General features: G+C 41.8%; 1 protein-coding gene across 6 annotated transcripts in view; it reads right to left on the reverse strand.

Annotated features, from left to right (window-relative positions):
* The window catches only part of HSPA4L (heat shock protein family A (Hsp70) member 4 like), a 100,313-nt gene that overhangs the window by 74,061 nt on the left and 9,647 nt on the right, over positions 1 to 16,605 (reverse strand). For all 6 annotated transcript variants that reach the window (XM_075615522.1, XM_075615519.1, XM_075615517.1 and 3 more), the window contains exons 3-5: positions 16,385 to 16,442; positions 11,532 to 11,672; positions 8,974 to 9,096 (exon numbers count right to left, since the gene is read on the reverse strand). In XM_075615522.1, coding sequence (XP_075471637.1) covers positions 8,974 to 9,096; positions 11,532 to 11,672; positions 16,385 to 16,442 — 322 coding nt within the window. The remainder of the gene's footprint in view (positions 1 to 8,973; positions 9,097 to 11,531; positions 11,673 to 16,384; positions 16,443 to 16,605) is intronic.

Consider the following 16,605-nt stretch of genomic DNA (forward strand, 5'->3'; position numbering starts at 1 on the left):
ATAGGATGTAAGGAAGTAACTACACTGGCACATATAGCAATATATGTATATAGCATGTAGCCAATAAAGAATATCACTTGTGAGCACATTCACATGTCTTAGACAGGTCTGCAACCCTGCCTTTCACCATTATCACCCAGCACACAGTACTTCCACTGAAGCAAGGGATTCTGGGAAATTACATGCAAATGAGAACACAATTCAGGCAAAAGGTGGTGTCATTTGCATGTAATTTCCCTGAATTCCTTGCTGCAGTGAAAGCACTGTTTGCTAGGTGATAATGAATGTGCTCACAAGTGATATTCTTTATTGTATGTATGTATATATAAGTGTAAATATATATATTTTTAAAAAGTGCACGCTCCATAGCATAGTATCGTAATAAAAGTCAATTATTTTAATAAACAACTGCAGAAAATGCTCAAACACGTTCTTAAATCAGGGGTGTGTATTATATATATATATGTAGCGGTCATGTAAAATGGCTACAGTCATCTCTCCTGCTGACAGTAAGGCCTGGTAAGTTGTGGGCATGCCAGCAGTAATTATGGAGGTTTACCCTCACACCCTGGTGGGGTGCCCTGTGTATGGATGGGAGTGGTCACAGGCTCTGACTCTGGTTAGTGATGTCAGAGGTGTGTCAGCTTCCAGAGTGTACATAAGGTACAGCACTGTGTCTAAAAGTTAGTTCTTAGTTCCTGCGTGGTTCTGAGTAGCTGCCAGAAGTCTGAGTAGTGTTATGTTATAGTAGCTGAGTAGGAAGACTGTGTCCAGGGACCTGGCACAGAGTAAAGACATCCCGGCTGGGATAGGGAATCCCTATTAAAGGAGAATTTCACCTTTCAAAGGGAAGCACTGAATGATGATGAGTGGCTAGAGAAACTACTGCGAGGGGCAGCTAGCCCACATCAACCAATAAAGATGTTCTTAATCACAAACCCTCTCGTGTACATGTGTGGAGTGAATGTACAGAGAGGAGCACCACAGAGGAGTTCCTCGCCAGGACCATCCCCAAGTGACCGAAGGGACCCTGATGAGGTGGAGGCGCTGCACTGGAATTAGGTAGGACTTTGCACACTACCTCAGCTGCCTGTCTGGACGGGTTCTCCCCACACACCATCATGCGGGAGACTCAGGAGTCCTGTTGCCAACAGGTGCACCACCAGACACTATCACACTGTAATGGGGACCGGTTAGACCACAGGGGCCAATGTGAGATTGGGTGGGTCAGGCCGGTTCACAAAACCTGTTACATATATATATGTTTATTAATTGAACTTAATTAAGCATATGTTATAAGATCCCAGTTAGAGAACATATGCAATGAAATAATCATTTATTGGTGTCAGTCTTTTAAGATGATACTTCTTGCATCAATTAACAGTTATAGTACCAAAAACAATGAATTCCTAATTGTATTGCCTCTTTTTGTCTGTTCTCCTATTGGACAGATGTGGCATATATGCTTGTTAGCATTGATCTATTGATCCATAGTCATATTGAGCTTTGAAAAGAACAAAAAGTGAGATCCAAGAACAAGAATTAACTAGGTCGGTTTTGTGGGTAGTAGCATGCGTCATTCTAATTCAATGCACTTAGTCCTTGATTCACGAAGCTCCGTTAAATCAGGGAAAATAATGTAACCTTACCTTAAACAGGAATGTAGTTACATGTGTTATATGATATGTTTTGCCACCAATTCCATGTTGGTTTATAATGGCCATTATACTGTATACATAGAGGGGAATGAAGCGCAAACTTCATAGTCAAGCATTTAATTGTAACACCAAAAATATATAAAATCAGGCAAACTCACAGAAAAGTTACACACAAGAAAAATGACCCCTGAACGAGGTCAAATGTGTATCTCGCACAACATCACAGAGGAGGGTAGATGGATAACCTGTGTGATGACTGGAACTGCAATAAATAATACTACGGTGGTGCTGACTGGGAATATATACTGTGATGAACAAAGAAACGAAAGAAAGCTCCCTATAGTGTCGCACTAGAGAGCACCCTACACTTAAATTAAAAGTACTATTTATTAATGAATTAATTAAAATATATTTATTGCAGCAAAATATACAATGAACCAAATGATTAAAACAAATTAAAAATGAGGGAGGTGTCTGTGTGCTTATTGTCAAAGACGTCAGTGTATATAATGAAATAGCTATTGATTACTATTTGTGTCCACGGTTATATGATTATACTAACCGTGGTAATAGCTATTAAATACAATTCTAGGTCGTCCGACAACTATTCCTAAGTAGATGAGAGTGTTGGTTTGTTAAGAGGGTAATGAGCTCTGTGTATCAATGGCTTTGCTTGAAAATGGAGTACTGTGAATACAGTCACTATATACACATACACAGTCACTATATACACATACACAGTGATACCAGACCACCAGGCTCAGAAATAGCTGAGCCTATAGGTCTGTCCTGGTGAACAGCTATAACATATGATAGCCAGGCCAGGCGCTACTACCAGGTGCGCAGGCTAATCGGAGAGGTCTGGTGCTTTCCTCACTGTCAGAGCCTTCGTCATGGGAAGCACAACGCTCTGACTATCTCCTAATTAGTTTATATTTTGAGTGCTAGACCCACAGAGTGTGGTCCGAGAGGGTTATGTTCATTCTTTTTTAAGAGCATTTGGCTATCATGTGTTATAGCTGTTCACCAGGACAGACCTATAGGCTCAGCTATTTAACCCCCCCAACCATACAATAGAAACCTATATTTCTTTGGTACAAAGGGACATTGAGGCACTCAAAGTGAGTAGATCACGACATAAAAATAATAATTTCTCCAGAAAGGAGCAGGCCATTATCAAGGAGTTAGAATCAGACCCCGATATTGTAATAAAACCGGCCGATAAGGGTGGGGCTATAGTGATTATGGACCGTTCCGAGTATAGGCAAGAGATATTAAGACAACTTGAGATGGTCAATAATTATAGAGTAATTGATCATAACCCGATCTTTGAAGTCACCAGGAGGGTCTCTGAGGTCTTAGACATGGCTTACGAAGGTTGTGTTATCACCAAAAAACAGAAGGACTTTCTTCTAAAAAAAGACCCTATTACCCCTGTGTTCTATGTGTTACCCAAAATACACAAGAGTCTAATATCCCCCCCGGGTAGACCCATAGTGGCGGGCACAGATTCCATCTTTCAACCCTGTGCGATTTTTCTAGACAAATTGCTGAGACCTTTTGTGGATAACTCCAAATCTTTTGTTCAGGATACTACACACTTCCTGAACAAAATATCTTCTATTCCACCATTTACCACTAGTGTACTGTTGGCTACACTTGACGTGAATAGCCTATATACCTCGATTCCTCATCTTGAGGGGATAACAGCTGTGAAGGAGACTTTGGCTACAGGAGGTCTATATACACCGAAGGAACATATGTTTATACTAGATCTCTTGGAGATTATCCTCAGGGAGAATTATTTTCTCTTTGAGGATACCTTTTACATTCAGGCTCAGGGCACGGCCATGGGGTCGAATGTCGCACCCACATATGCCAACATCTTCATGGCTAGATTCGAGGAGGAGTATGTCTATCCTCATCCCGAATTCACTATCCACGGGCATATGTGGGTGCGCTACATCGAAAATGTGTTCCTAATTTGGCTGGGGGATGCTGGTTCCTTATTGTCATTTGTCTCAGACATCAACATGGCTAGGGCGACTATCAGTTTCACTTATCAATGTAGCGAGGTCTCGGTAGATTTTTTAGACACAACCATCTCCATAGTGGACAATAGATTGGAATCCAACTTATTCACTAAGCCTACAGATAGAAACAATCTCCTACACTATAGTAGCTTTCACCCTCCCGGTACTGTACGGGGGCTCCCGTATAGCCAATTCTTGAGGAGCAAGAGAATCATTAGTACCTCTGATGGCGTTAAGGTCAGCCTGGATAAGATGCAAGATAAATTCAGGAAAAGAGGTTACCCTAACTCCCTACTAAAAAAACAACGAGATAAGGCAGAGGATATCCCTAGGGAAGAGCTCCTGAGGGGGAAGTTACAGGGTTGTCCCCCCAAGAAACAGTTCTCCATTCCATTTGTGACCACATTCAATACCCAATCGGGGAGAATCAAAAATATTGTACTAAGGCATTGGTCTCTATTACAAAATGATTCCTTTTTATCCCCTATTTTTACTTACAAACCCTTATTCTCCTATAAAAGGGGTCGCAATTTAAGGGACAGACTTGTGAAGGCGGACATAGGAGGGAAAGGATCCACTCAGACTTTTTTGGGGACTCCCAAATTGGGATGTTACAGGTGTCTTAACTGCAGTCAATGCAATAGTTTACAGAAGGGCCACACGTTTCGACATCCCCACACTGGACAGGCCTACAATATTAAGAACTTTTACACTTGTATGTCTAAGAATGTAGTGTACCTCATTAAATGCCCCTGTGGCCTTGGTTATGTGGGAGAAACAACACAACAGGTAAAGGACCGGATTCGACAGCACAAAGCGGCCATTCGCAGGGGTGACCCTGACGCTCCGGTGGCCCATCACTTCACACAAGCTGGGCATAATGTGAGTCAACTGAGGTTCCAGGTCATAGATGGTGTGGGGAGAAAGAGACGTGGTGGGGACCTTCAGAGGTCTTTATTGCAGAAAGAGACACTATGGATAAGACGTTTGGATACTGTAAGTCCCAGGGGCATTAATAAGGAATTAGACCTTAGCTGCTATTTTTAATCTTTTGATATTTGCATCACCCCAGGAAGTGCCATCTGTCACTCCTAGTAACCCTCTTGGGTCCTGCAGGACACCCTCCCCACCAGACCTGGACCAGCATTCAGTATACGACCATTGCTCATTATTCTTGAAGTATGGGTCAGGTGCTATAAGGGTTAATGTTCTGCCTGTGCTCCATCCTGTCATCTTAGTTGTCTCTATCCACCTCTAACTAGACCCTTTACAGTAGGTGAGCTGATGTTTTCTTTTACATCTTATACCCTAGAGGGATTTGGACCCGTCTTTGGTACTTAGGTGTGGATGTGATTTTTTAACCTTTTCTAAGCCCTCTCATTTGGTCTCTCTCTTTTTAGGGGCCTGTCTGTTTATTTTTAGCTATTTAGGTATATACCTGAATAGCCTGTCATTGCCTTAATACTTATGTTTTGCCTTCTGTTTGGTTTGGGAGTCTTTACAGGAGCACCCAGTGTGTTACTGCAGAGCACTATGTGCTAGCAACAAGAATGCAAGCAGCACAACCTTCCCGTCTGCTCAGAGGCTGCAAAGATCAAGTACTGTGTGATCGGGACCTTGCACATGCGCAGTGAGAGACAAGCAGCAGGAACATGATTTACATAGCTTCAAAGGCAGCTGAGACAGAAGCACTCTACGCTGTTCAAAGACCATTCATACAGAATCCTGCGCTTGCTCAGTGACATTCCTCATGAGCAGTGAAGGGGAAAAGTATGCACAGGCGCTCTCGTGACTTGCCACGTCTGCAGCTTTCTGTGGAGGACCCTGTCAGTGACGTCACCAGCCAGACGACAGGAACTGTTAATCATCACTACTACTTAAAGCAATGTATTCAGCTTGTTCAATCCCAAGAACTCGACAAGGCACCAGGAAGAGGGTCTGCTTATACTTGTTCACTGATTGATATCTGATATCTGCATATGTTCTGTGTCTTTCACAATATTCTTGTATCTACATTCAGTGGTTGATATTTGATATCTGCTTATGTGATTTGCCCTCTTTAGACTTTAGATTTATATCATTAGCTGAGTGTGGGATCATTTGACAGTGGGGAGGGAAGGCTTAGGGAAGTACCTCTGGGACCCTTTGGGACCAGGGGGAATGGGCCAGATGAAGAGGTCACCCCTCGAAACGTCGCCCCCCTAGTTTGCTTTCCTTTTTCCATTTTTGTGATTTTTTGCTTTTCTTTTGTGTTTTTTTTCCCCTTCTCCTTCTTTCCCCTCTACCCCCTATATTTTCATTTCCTCTATGGTGATATTTATTCTTGCATTGGCGTATTGGCTATTGTTGCTATATTTTAAGTTTATTATTAGTGTCATTAAATTATTCATTTTCCCAACACTGGTATTCGCTTATATCTGTAGCTGTGAGACAGAGAGTGCTGGTACTATTTTTTTGGAATATTGTTGATAACCTTCCAGAAGTTAGCTGGGTTTGATGTATTTTGGTGGAGATTGTAAGAGTAATATTGTGCTTTTGCATGCCTTGTTTGCCTTGTGCACATGTTCCGCATGCATCTGTAGTGATTGAGATCCTTGGTAGTGCCAGTTACTTTGTAGCTTTTCCACAAGGCATCCCTGAACTGGTAGAGTGCTATAAGGTCAGTTGTAACCCATGGAAGGTGGGCCCCCCGTACCCTTATTTTGCGTAGTGGAGCATGGGTATCGCAGAGTTTTAAGAACTCGGATTGGAAATAGTCGAGTGCAGAATCGGGGTCGGGAATAAAATCGAATCTGTGCCATGGGCAGTTGGTAAGGTCATCCAGAAACTGTTGTGGGTTAAAGTTTTTAAATGTTCTAGTGAGGAGAACTTTAGGGCTTGATTGGGGCGGTTTAATTTTCCTTACACAGTACACTATTGCATGGTCACTGAAAATGTCAGGAAGGATGCCAGAGGATTGGATTCTGCTGGGGTTTGAGGAGAGAATCCAGTCTAGCAAGGAATGGTTATGCGATTTCAGGTTTATCCGTGTGGGTTGGGAAATGAGTTGTGATAGGTTAAGTGACTTGAGTTGTATCTGGATTTTGTGGCTTTTAGGGTCAAGCCAATTGAAGTTGAAATCCCCTAGAACTAGCAGCTCACTCTTCTCATTCAGAGAGGAAATGGAGCCAAGAAATTGGGTGATATCAGTCAGGGATTGTAGAGGGGCTTTAGGGGGGCGGTAGATGCCAGCGAGCAAGATGGGCTTAGAAAAGGGGAGGCAGATTTTGCCAACTAGAGTTTCAAAAGAGGGTGGGCTTGGTGGGCAATTTAACAGTGTAAATTGTAAGGTGTCTGCAATATAAAATAACACCCCTCCTCCTCTCTTTGACCTATCTCTCCTAAAAATGGAGTATCCCTGAATGGCAATATGTGCATCAGGGGTTTTAGGGGATAGCCATGTTTCTGTAGGAACGATGGCTTTAGGTTTATGCATACGGCACCATGCCCTTAGTTCATCCAGTTTGGGCAGCAGGCTCCGGATGTTTATATGGGCGACAGATAGCCCTTTTTGGAATTTAAAGGTGGAATTCTCAGGGGCATGGGACAGAGCTGAAATGGGAGGACCTGGGTTAGGTTCAATATCACCTGCTAAAGAGAGTAATAGTAGGAGTAGAAATTTGTTTAGTTGTTTGCAAGTTGTAGATTTGTGGTGTTTGCCATTAGAGTGAGCAGTAGTTGGTGTGCTGGTTTTTAGAGTTCTCCACCAACATTCAGTAGATAGTGCAAGGCTTTTGAGTAGTCCATGGTGTATGGTGATGTTGGGTGTGGGCCAGGATGGAGGAGTTTGTAGTGGATAGAGGGAGTAACATCTCCATGAGGCCAGGAGAAAGAAAAAAGTTAAAATACATAGCAGGTTCATGATGCCAGAGGTAGGCAGTGCTGCAAGGAGCTGTTGTGAGCAGAGTGAGTGTGAGCAGACTAACAGCAGGTGTGTGCCTGTTCCTTGTCAAATGTTTAGCTGTATTGCAATGCTAGAGTCAGTTCAGGGTTTCAGTGTATTGTGCAGTCAGTTTTGGGAGAGACTGCAGTAAATAAGTTGTAAAGGGGTGGGGGGTTGAAATAGGCAGGTTAGCAAGCCAAAATATTTTTGGTATTACAAGTACTGTAAATGCTTCACTATGGAGTTTATGCTTTTTTTTCTCTAATGTCGGCGAGGATTCGGGATTCATCCTCTGTTCATTTTAAAGCTGCGTCTCCTAATTTTGGGGACTGTTTGACTCTGACTCATTGTGATCACCTCATGACTTTCTGGTTTGAGGTTTGGACTTTGTGTGTTTTTGCATTACATTGGAAATATTTTATTTATTTGTGTTATTTTTGGTTTTGTGGTTTACTGACCACACTCTTTGTCTTTTGATTCTAGCGCTTGAGGTTTTTTCCTGTTTGATTGTATCTATACAATTTTCATTTCTCCCCGTTTGATAATATTGCTGGGTATGTCACACAGAACCATTTATTACCTACTTTCCCTTTGCCCCTTCTCACTTTTTTCAACATTGTATACATAGGCTAAATATAGCCTGGACTAAGTGATAAGAAAAATACAGTAGTTTATGAGTTAGGACACGTCCGATAGTATATCGGGACTTGATGACCAGCACCAAAATGACTATATTTGCTGTACAGTATTTAATCATTTTGGGGATGGTCCCGATATTTTGTATTTACCAATCTTGATTAGTTGTAACCTTAAAAATAACGCCTTCTTTTTTTGCCTATAATACTGCATTTGTTTTTACCTATTTGTTTTACCTTAGATGACTCTAGGCCAGGGGAGAGCAAACTTTTGGAGCTGTGCTCCCCCTGCCTGCTCTCACAGGTGCTCGCGCCCCCCTTACTTTTTTTACCGGCATCACTTGGCCCCGTTGCTATGGCATCGCGGCACAATAAGGCTTCTGAATCCCGGTAAGTAGGTTACAGAGGCCTCACGCGATCCCCCGGCATTAAATTTAAATGCCTTGGGGAAAGAGCGCTGGGCCTCTGCAACTGCCCGCTCCCCCCCCCCCCCCAAAAAAAATCCCGTGACCCCCAGTTTGCGCACCCTTGCTCTAGGTAAATGTGTAGGAGGCATCAAGATGCCTGCTTGATCCCTGGGATCAGGGGTCACAAGGGCATCCAAAAACATGTAAAGATCAAATATGAAACGTGGTAGCCCTGGATTAGGACAATTACTCCACACAAGGGTTGTATGAGGAATACTGCCTTACAGTCCCCACATTAGTGCTATTATATGAACTTACTGAAATCACACAATCGGCCACTGGCTTCTTTAGTGTATGCTCAGAAGTCTCTTTAAGCTTAGACAGAAGCATTCCTGTAACCTGCTCAATAGAAAAATGCCTCTCCTCATTCAGGTACCGAACCTGCAGGATAAACAATTGCATTTATTACTGTCAATGCCCCATTTATTTCCATACAAGTACATTGCCAGTAACCATAACCAGTACAAGGTACTCACCATGTATTTTAAAACTTTATAACAGTGCAACTGCTCTCACATTAATATAACAGCTTTAAGGCACTTCAGTGGCAGTTACCAACTGCAAATTGCAGCATTCAAGGCTAGGAGAGGGAGTGGCTCAGTGAGTAATGACACTGACTGGCACTGACAGTTTGAAGCAGGGGAGCCTGGTTCAATTCCTGGTGTCGGGTCCTTGTGACCTTGGGCAAGTCCCTTTATCTCCCTGTGCCTCGGGCACCAAAAACATAGATTGTAAGCTCCACGGGGCTGGGACCTGTGCCTGCATAATGTCTCTGTAAAGCGCTGCATACAACTAGCAGCCCTATACAAGAACATGCTATTATTATTATTACACCCTCCTAGGGTTAGAATAGATTACAGCATGGAAACCAAATTCCTATCTTAACGTTATTATCGCCAAACAGAGTATTGCCCAGAATTGGTTTCAGTACATTATTCCTGTAAAATTAAGCCCTGTTTTTTTGAACATAACTGTATACAATCTTATGTTATTTAAGATACCATTGATACTAAAAAATGACTAAGAATCAATGTTATCCCATTAAATTTATCATCACATTGTAACTAACGGATATTAAAATGAAAAGTATTTGAACAGCACAAGAATATGGACATGTCCATCTGTTTACCTTGCTTGAAATTAAATGAATGTTAATAATTGCTGTCTATCTACTTATTTCAACAAATATTATCGGATAATATATCTGGATAATATAATTGCAATATTGTTCTGCAATTATGTACAAAAATGCATATAACATTTTAGAAACAAAATACAATTTCCCCTCAAGCATTAAGGTCTCATATTTTGTGTCCCAGTCATGACAAGATAAAATGACTTGCCTAATATCACACAGAACTTATATTGGATTTGTACTTTTTTATATCTACTTCAGATATAGGGCCTCATGCAGTAAGCAGCGATAAGCCACTTATTGACAGCTTATCGACAAAAAAGCCTACTGTTATTTAGTAAAGATATGTAGAAGGAAAAGAGCACAGCATCCGCATCAGTGGATCAAAATAGATAGGGCAACTCCAGATGTAGTAAAATTTTATTTATTGCACAATCAGTTTAGCAACGGAAAACATGGCCCTGCAGTATGCTGATGAGGACACCCTGCATAATGGCAGGGATATGTAGAACGGTTTTATTTACTTTATGCTGGCTGGCAAATGTTTTGTTTAATAATGGGCAAATTATCTATTATCCATATCTGGATAATAATTATTTTGCAAAGTACTGTACTGTATGTGTTTGGGGGGGGGGGGGTGTGTATTTATTAAAATGTAGGCCATCTTTATTTATTTTTACAACACAGATGGTACCACAGGCCAGCGGGGACCCATGGGGACCACCAAAGGCCCCCCAGACACCCGTGGGGTCACACGGGGACCCCCCCCGGCCTATGTTATCAATCGCGTGTTAAAATAAATAAATAATGGTTTTATGTGGGGGCACAGGGGGTGGGTTGTGTATTGGTGCTTACAACATATTATAATACACATTTTAAGACTAGTGTAGATGAGCAGGGAGTCTCCGGAGCAGAACTCCGTTGATTTCATGTTCGGGGACCCCCTGCTTCCCGAGACAGAGGCACCGTCATGGGGTGCCTGTATCTCCTATGCATGCAAATGTCCCGCGTCACGTGATCGGGATATTTAAATGCATAGGAGATACCGGCACCCCATAACACTGCCTATATCTCGGGAAGCAGGGTGTCCCCGGACATGTCCCCACGGGTGTCTGGGGGGCCATTTGGTGGTCCCCATGGGTCCCCCGCTGGCCTTTGGTACCATCTGTGTTGTAAAAATAAATAAAGATGGCCTACATTTCAATAAATACACCCCTCCCCCCCAACACATACAGTACAGTACTTTGCAAAATAACTATTATCCAGATATGGATAATAGACAATTTGCCCATTATTAAACAAAACATTTGCCAGCCAGCATAAATATGGGTGATGGGCGATCTTCATGTCGCCGGCTACGTGCCATTTTTGCCAATGTTGCTATCACTGGTATTCAGGGCTTTCTGCATACAGTGATAGCAACGCTGTCAAAAATGGCGATTTAAAAACACTGGCGATTTTTTCTATCGGACTTTGCTGCATGAGGCCTAGAGTGTCATTTCCATTAGGCTACTCCATCAACCATACCAAATACGGAAATTTCTATAGATGGGTTTTTAATTAGTATTATATTAAGAACATAATTGATTCAGATAAAACATATTACACACATTACTTATACATGTATTACAAATGTCACCTACAGAAGCAATCATTATTTACAGATAGTTGTACTGCTTACCTTAAAGCCTGCACTACCATTGGGCATCTTTTGAAGTTCATAGGGCAGTTTAACTCGTTCACTTATCACAAAAGGATCATCCAATGCCCTCCCATGGAACTTTTTAAAGCCATGCAAAGAATTCTTTATATTTGTTACAATCTACAGTATGAAAATAAAAATATTTATCTTTTTTGTAGCACACTTAGTAAGCATCAAAGGGCCAGATATACTAGCACTGTTAACTCAGGGCAAATAACACCAGGTTATCTAAAATAGTAACAGACATTATTTTTCCTAAGTGTAACTCAAATCTGCTAAAATAATTACATCCAAACATGGCCGTCGTTTAACATTAGATTAATTTAGCAATACCTTGCGTTAGCTTTATATAATCTGATGTTTTTTTACTTAAAAGTGGCTTCAGCTCCCTCCAGACCCTAAAATATGGGTTTTGCGAGATGGAGAGAAAGAGAGAGTACTATTCTTCTAGCGTTCAAAGTGAAAAAAAAAAAATATATATATATATATATATATATATATATATATATATATAAAGCAACTGTAAATATATATATATATATATATATATATATATATATAAAAAATCAAAAACAGATAGTCGATACCGTTCTGTGGCTAACTAAATGCTTTTATTTGTGCGAGCTTTCAAGATACAAATAAAAGCATTTTGTTAGCCACAAAAAGGTATCTGTTTTTTGATTATTAAGCCTTTCCCTAATTTGTAATATTGTTTGAATAACTTAATTTGTATAACCCTCCTCCTTTAAACTTTGTATGCAATCTCCTGACTGCTGAGCAAATATTTCTGGACTGGCACGCCTTTGCTTATATTTCTTAGAAAAGACCCTGCATATAGCACTCACAAATCCTTTTATATATACTGTATACTTTTAAGATCCTAACAGACTTCATCTTTCTTTTCTCAGGTATGCACTGTTAACGTTTCCTGTCTCTGCAATTCACATCTGCTGTGCTGACAAGATTAGCAAATCCAATTGCTATTATAGGTAAGAGAACTGTCTGATTACAATTAACAAACATTTGTCTTCTGTGCCTCTGATGTGTTAATTGAGCTGTGTCTAGGCAGAACTTAAATTGTGATCCGGTGACTTCTTAGGCCTATATATTTAGAGACAGAGAGGGGAAGCAGCATCTGCTTGGGCAAGCATGGTCCCATCTTTCAAGTGGCATACAATGTGGAGTTAAAACAGAGAGTCAACCAGAAGTGGACAACAGCACACCTATTGGCCTTGGATTTTGTAGTTGAATGGAGTTGGAAACATCTATCAATATTCTAGAGCACCACCATTCACAAATTGTTTATATCTCATACTTTGCTCTTTATCCTTATCCTAATGTCATGCCCAGTCCTCACCCATCTCTCAACACTAAACTAGCACTGCTACCACTGCCATGCCTTCTCTACTATTTATATTTTCTCTAACCTCACTTCTTTCCAATCTACTTTTCTTTATACCACCCTCATTATTCCTCTAATGCCATGCATATATCTCCATCTCTTCTTCCTTCTCCCCTTCTAAGTGTCAAGGTTGTGCTCGCCACAAACCAGGGTCGGACCGCGAGGCTGAGGTGGGGTTGTAAAAGCACCGACCTTAGACCGCGCAGGCTGATCCGGATTGCGCAGTTCGTAGTCATAGGTAGCAGAATCAGGATAGGAGAAGACAGCATCGTCATTGTACAAGCCAGGGTCAGGACAGGAGACATCAGGATAAACTTTGTTCAAGCAAGAGTTTGGCAACAGGTAGTCAGGAAGGCCCCGCTTCAGCTTAGGAGCGCGGGGTTGGCCTCTGCGTGTGCGGTGACCATGGCCCATGGTACTGGTCTCAGGAGGTGGTAGGCAGACCAGAGTAGCACACCGCCTAGCTGCACGGGTAAACCAGTGCACAGCGCAAGAGTCCTGAGCGGGCTGGGGAATCCTCCGTTACACCGCAGGAACCAGGACACGGCCTCTCTATATTAGGGAAAGAGTAGGCCCCAGGAACCAGGAAGCTGAAGATGCAGGGGAATCCTCCGTTGCAGCACAGGAGAAGGAAGCTGAAGACGTAGGGGATACCTTTGCTTCAGTGCAGGAAAGCAGGAAGCTGAAGACGTAGGGGATACCTTTGCTTCAGTGCAGGTAAGCAGGAAGCTGAAGACGTAGGGGATACCTTTGCTTCAGCACAGGAGAACAAGCGGAAGCTTGTGGCAGAACAGGTGACATCCAGTAAGGACTATGCTCGGCAGGGAGCATTGTGGGAACACAGTACTTAAAGGCCAGCGGGCCAATCCCCGGCGGGGGGTGTGAAGGTACTGCTCCAATGGGTAAATGCAAATCTAGGTTGCAGTGATAGGCTGCACAGCTGTAGTAGATACCAGAGGGAGTGTGTGGCAGTATAGCTTTGGTGAGAGAATCCAGGCTGCAGTAAATAACAGGAGAAATGTTCCAGGACTGCACAGGTCTGCAAGGTGAGGCAAACCGTAAACCGCGGAGCGGATTCCTTACACTAAGGTTACATGAACTCCTTTCCTAACTGCGGCCTTTAACACCACTCCGCAGTACACCCTGTACTAAACATACACCTACAAATCCTCATCACACATCCTTTCTTTCCATGCTTCTCCTCCTTGTTTCTGCTGATAGGTCTCCCAATCCATTCCCGTCTTATTTGTACATGCTCTCGTCCTCGTCTCTCACATCCAACTTGTAGTCCATCTGGTGTAAACCCCTCTAACATCATACCCATCCCGTCAGCCTCTCTCTCCTCTCCCTTTCTCCTGTGCCTTTTGTAATGCACGCTCCCTTTCTAACAAGTTCCTGTCTCTACACAACTTCTTTTTCACTCGCTCTCTGCTCCTCTTTAAAACCGAGACTTGGCTCGCTTAGTCTCATTCTACACTGGAAGCTACCTTCCCTTATGGTGGCCTTTCTTTCTCTCACACTTGGCCCACTGATGGCAGGGCTGGAGGCGTGGGGCTCCTTCTCTCCTCAATCTGTCATTACAAACCCTTCCTATTTCTCCCTCTCTTTTCCTTCCTTTGAGGCTCACACTGTCCAGATCTTTTCTCCTTACTTTTATGTATGAAGCACTTATTCCTATTTTGTCACGTGTGTTACTGCTGTAAAGCACTATGTACATGGATGCTTTATAAATAAAGATATACATGATCCACTCTCATGGCCACATAGAATCCCCATATCTTGCAGCATAAATTCTTATATTTAAACGTCACATTAGTATCTTTAGAATAACACAAAATCAATATTAACACATATAATAAAATTCTCTGCAAGCAAAATAAAATAAAATAGTTGTTACAGGCTTTTCCCAGAGCTTAGGGTCAAGAATAAGACATTTGCTTTATGAGGTCTGAAAAAATGGTAACTTCCAGTACATATCCTTTGTGAGCGTGACTAAAATCCCAAACCAGTGTTTCTTTTGCCAGACGGGAGCAATCGTCCACCTTGTTTCAGCTTATCTTTCTCAAAGGTCTTTACATCATGGGAATCAGAAGAAAAACATAAACCAGGGAAAATGAATACTGCAAGCATGAAGTTTTAAGAAAACCTCACAGAAAAGAAGTGACAGTGAGATTTAAACTATCTTGGACTTCCATTCTTTATCCCTTCCCCACGGTCAAAGAAGGACTGGTATTTTCTATATGGATTTGTGTTTTTTGTGATTTTTGCGCCAGGTTTTTCCTATATTGTCTTATTATTGTATAGCAAGTCATTGGATAGACTTGTTTTTGCATTTCCTAGGCTGCCATCCCACTGTCCCAAGGGGTTGGGTTGGGATTGTTATCACAATTTATTGATTAGTTAATCACAGATAGGTGTGGTGTCACTCACTACCACTTTTTCTACTATTAGGTTGAGCGCAGTGTGAAATATAATCTCTTTTTGTTTCAGTTATAGACTGATGCTTTGTATTTGTGAAAGTCTTATTGAGTGTTCCTAGGGTATCCTCATTTTCCAGTGTAGAAGAATTTGGTCTCACCCAAACTGACCCCATCTCAATATCTGGAGTCTGAAACACAGTCCTCAACTATTTAAGAGCTGCTTGAGATCTTCAGCTCTTGTAGAATTTCCACCATAATCCAGTTCTGACACCTTTAATAATGTCAACCATAGAAAATGTTACAATAGAGGTTAGACATATGGTTATGAACCTATTCCTTAGGCTGATTTTTAATACAATACTGAAAAAATATATTGGGTTATTCATAAGGAAGCTTAGACAGATGTTTTGACCTTGCATGCAATAATTTTTTGGGTTTCATAAATACAGCATCAGAGGCTAAAGGCTAAACGTTACACTTTGCAAAGGGAATACTGGAAATGATGCCCTACAGAGAGCCCTAGACACAAATGCAGGAAAAGAAGCAAAAACTAAAGGGTGGGTGCTGGCAGGTGTTCACATTGTTCAGCAGTGCGACAAACTCATCTCTTCTAAACTGAACACTACAACTGCGCCAGGCCATATGACAGACACAAACATCCTCCAGGAATGCAGGCAAAAGATAAGCTGGAATGTGGATTTCACATCACCGACTCTCACTTCTCATGGCAAGCTGACGCAAAGCTCTGCGAGACTCCAGGCTAAAGATGCCTAGAAGGGCAATGCAAACGCATACCTGGTGTACAAGACTCTAAAAGAAAAATAATAAACGGAACTGCAGTGCAACTTCCTCCCACAAGTGTAGAGCAAAAAAAAAAAGACATTCTCTGAGATGTAACATGCCAAAGGACCAGAGGTTCTTAGTCTACATTGAGACCAGAAGTAGCAATTTATATATATCGGTTATTGATCCTTTGACGAAATATGCCAAAAAAAACATGACATGTTTACCTGACTTTTTGCTTCATTTCCAATAGCACGTGTTCTGGATCCCAAAGATATACATGCTCTGAAAAATGAGACAAATCGAAACATGGGGACATAAAAGTTTATTCAGACATTAATACACAGTTGACAGTATGCTACAACATGTGAAATACCAAATACTGGGTGTCAACCACGGAATGATTGCACTGCATGTGGAAATACCACTGTGGGTTTACTGTGTGTGA

Source organism: Ascaphus truei, chromosome 1 (genome assembly GCF_040206685.1).
Source record: "Ascaphus truei isolate aAscTru1 chromosome 1, aAscTru1.hap1, whole genome shotgun sequence".
Classification (NCBI taxonomy): Eukaryota; Metazoa; Chordata; class Amphibia; order Anura; family Ascaphidae; genus Ascaphus; species Ascaphus truei.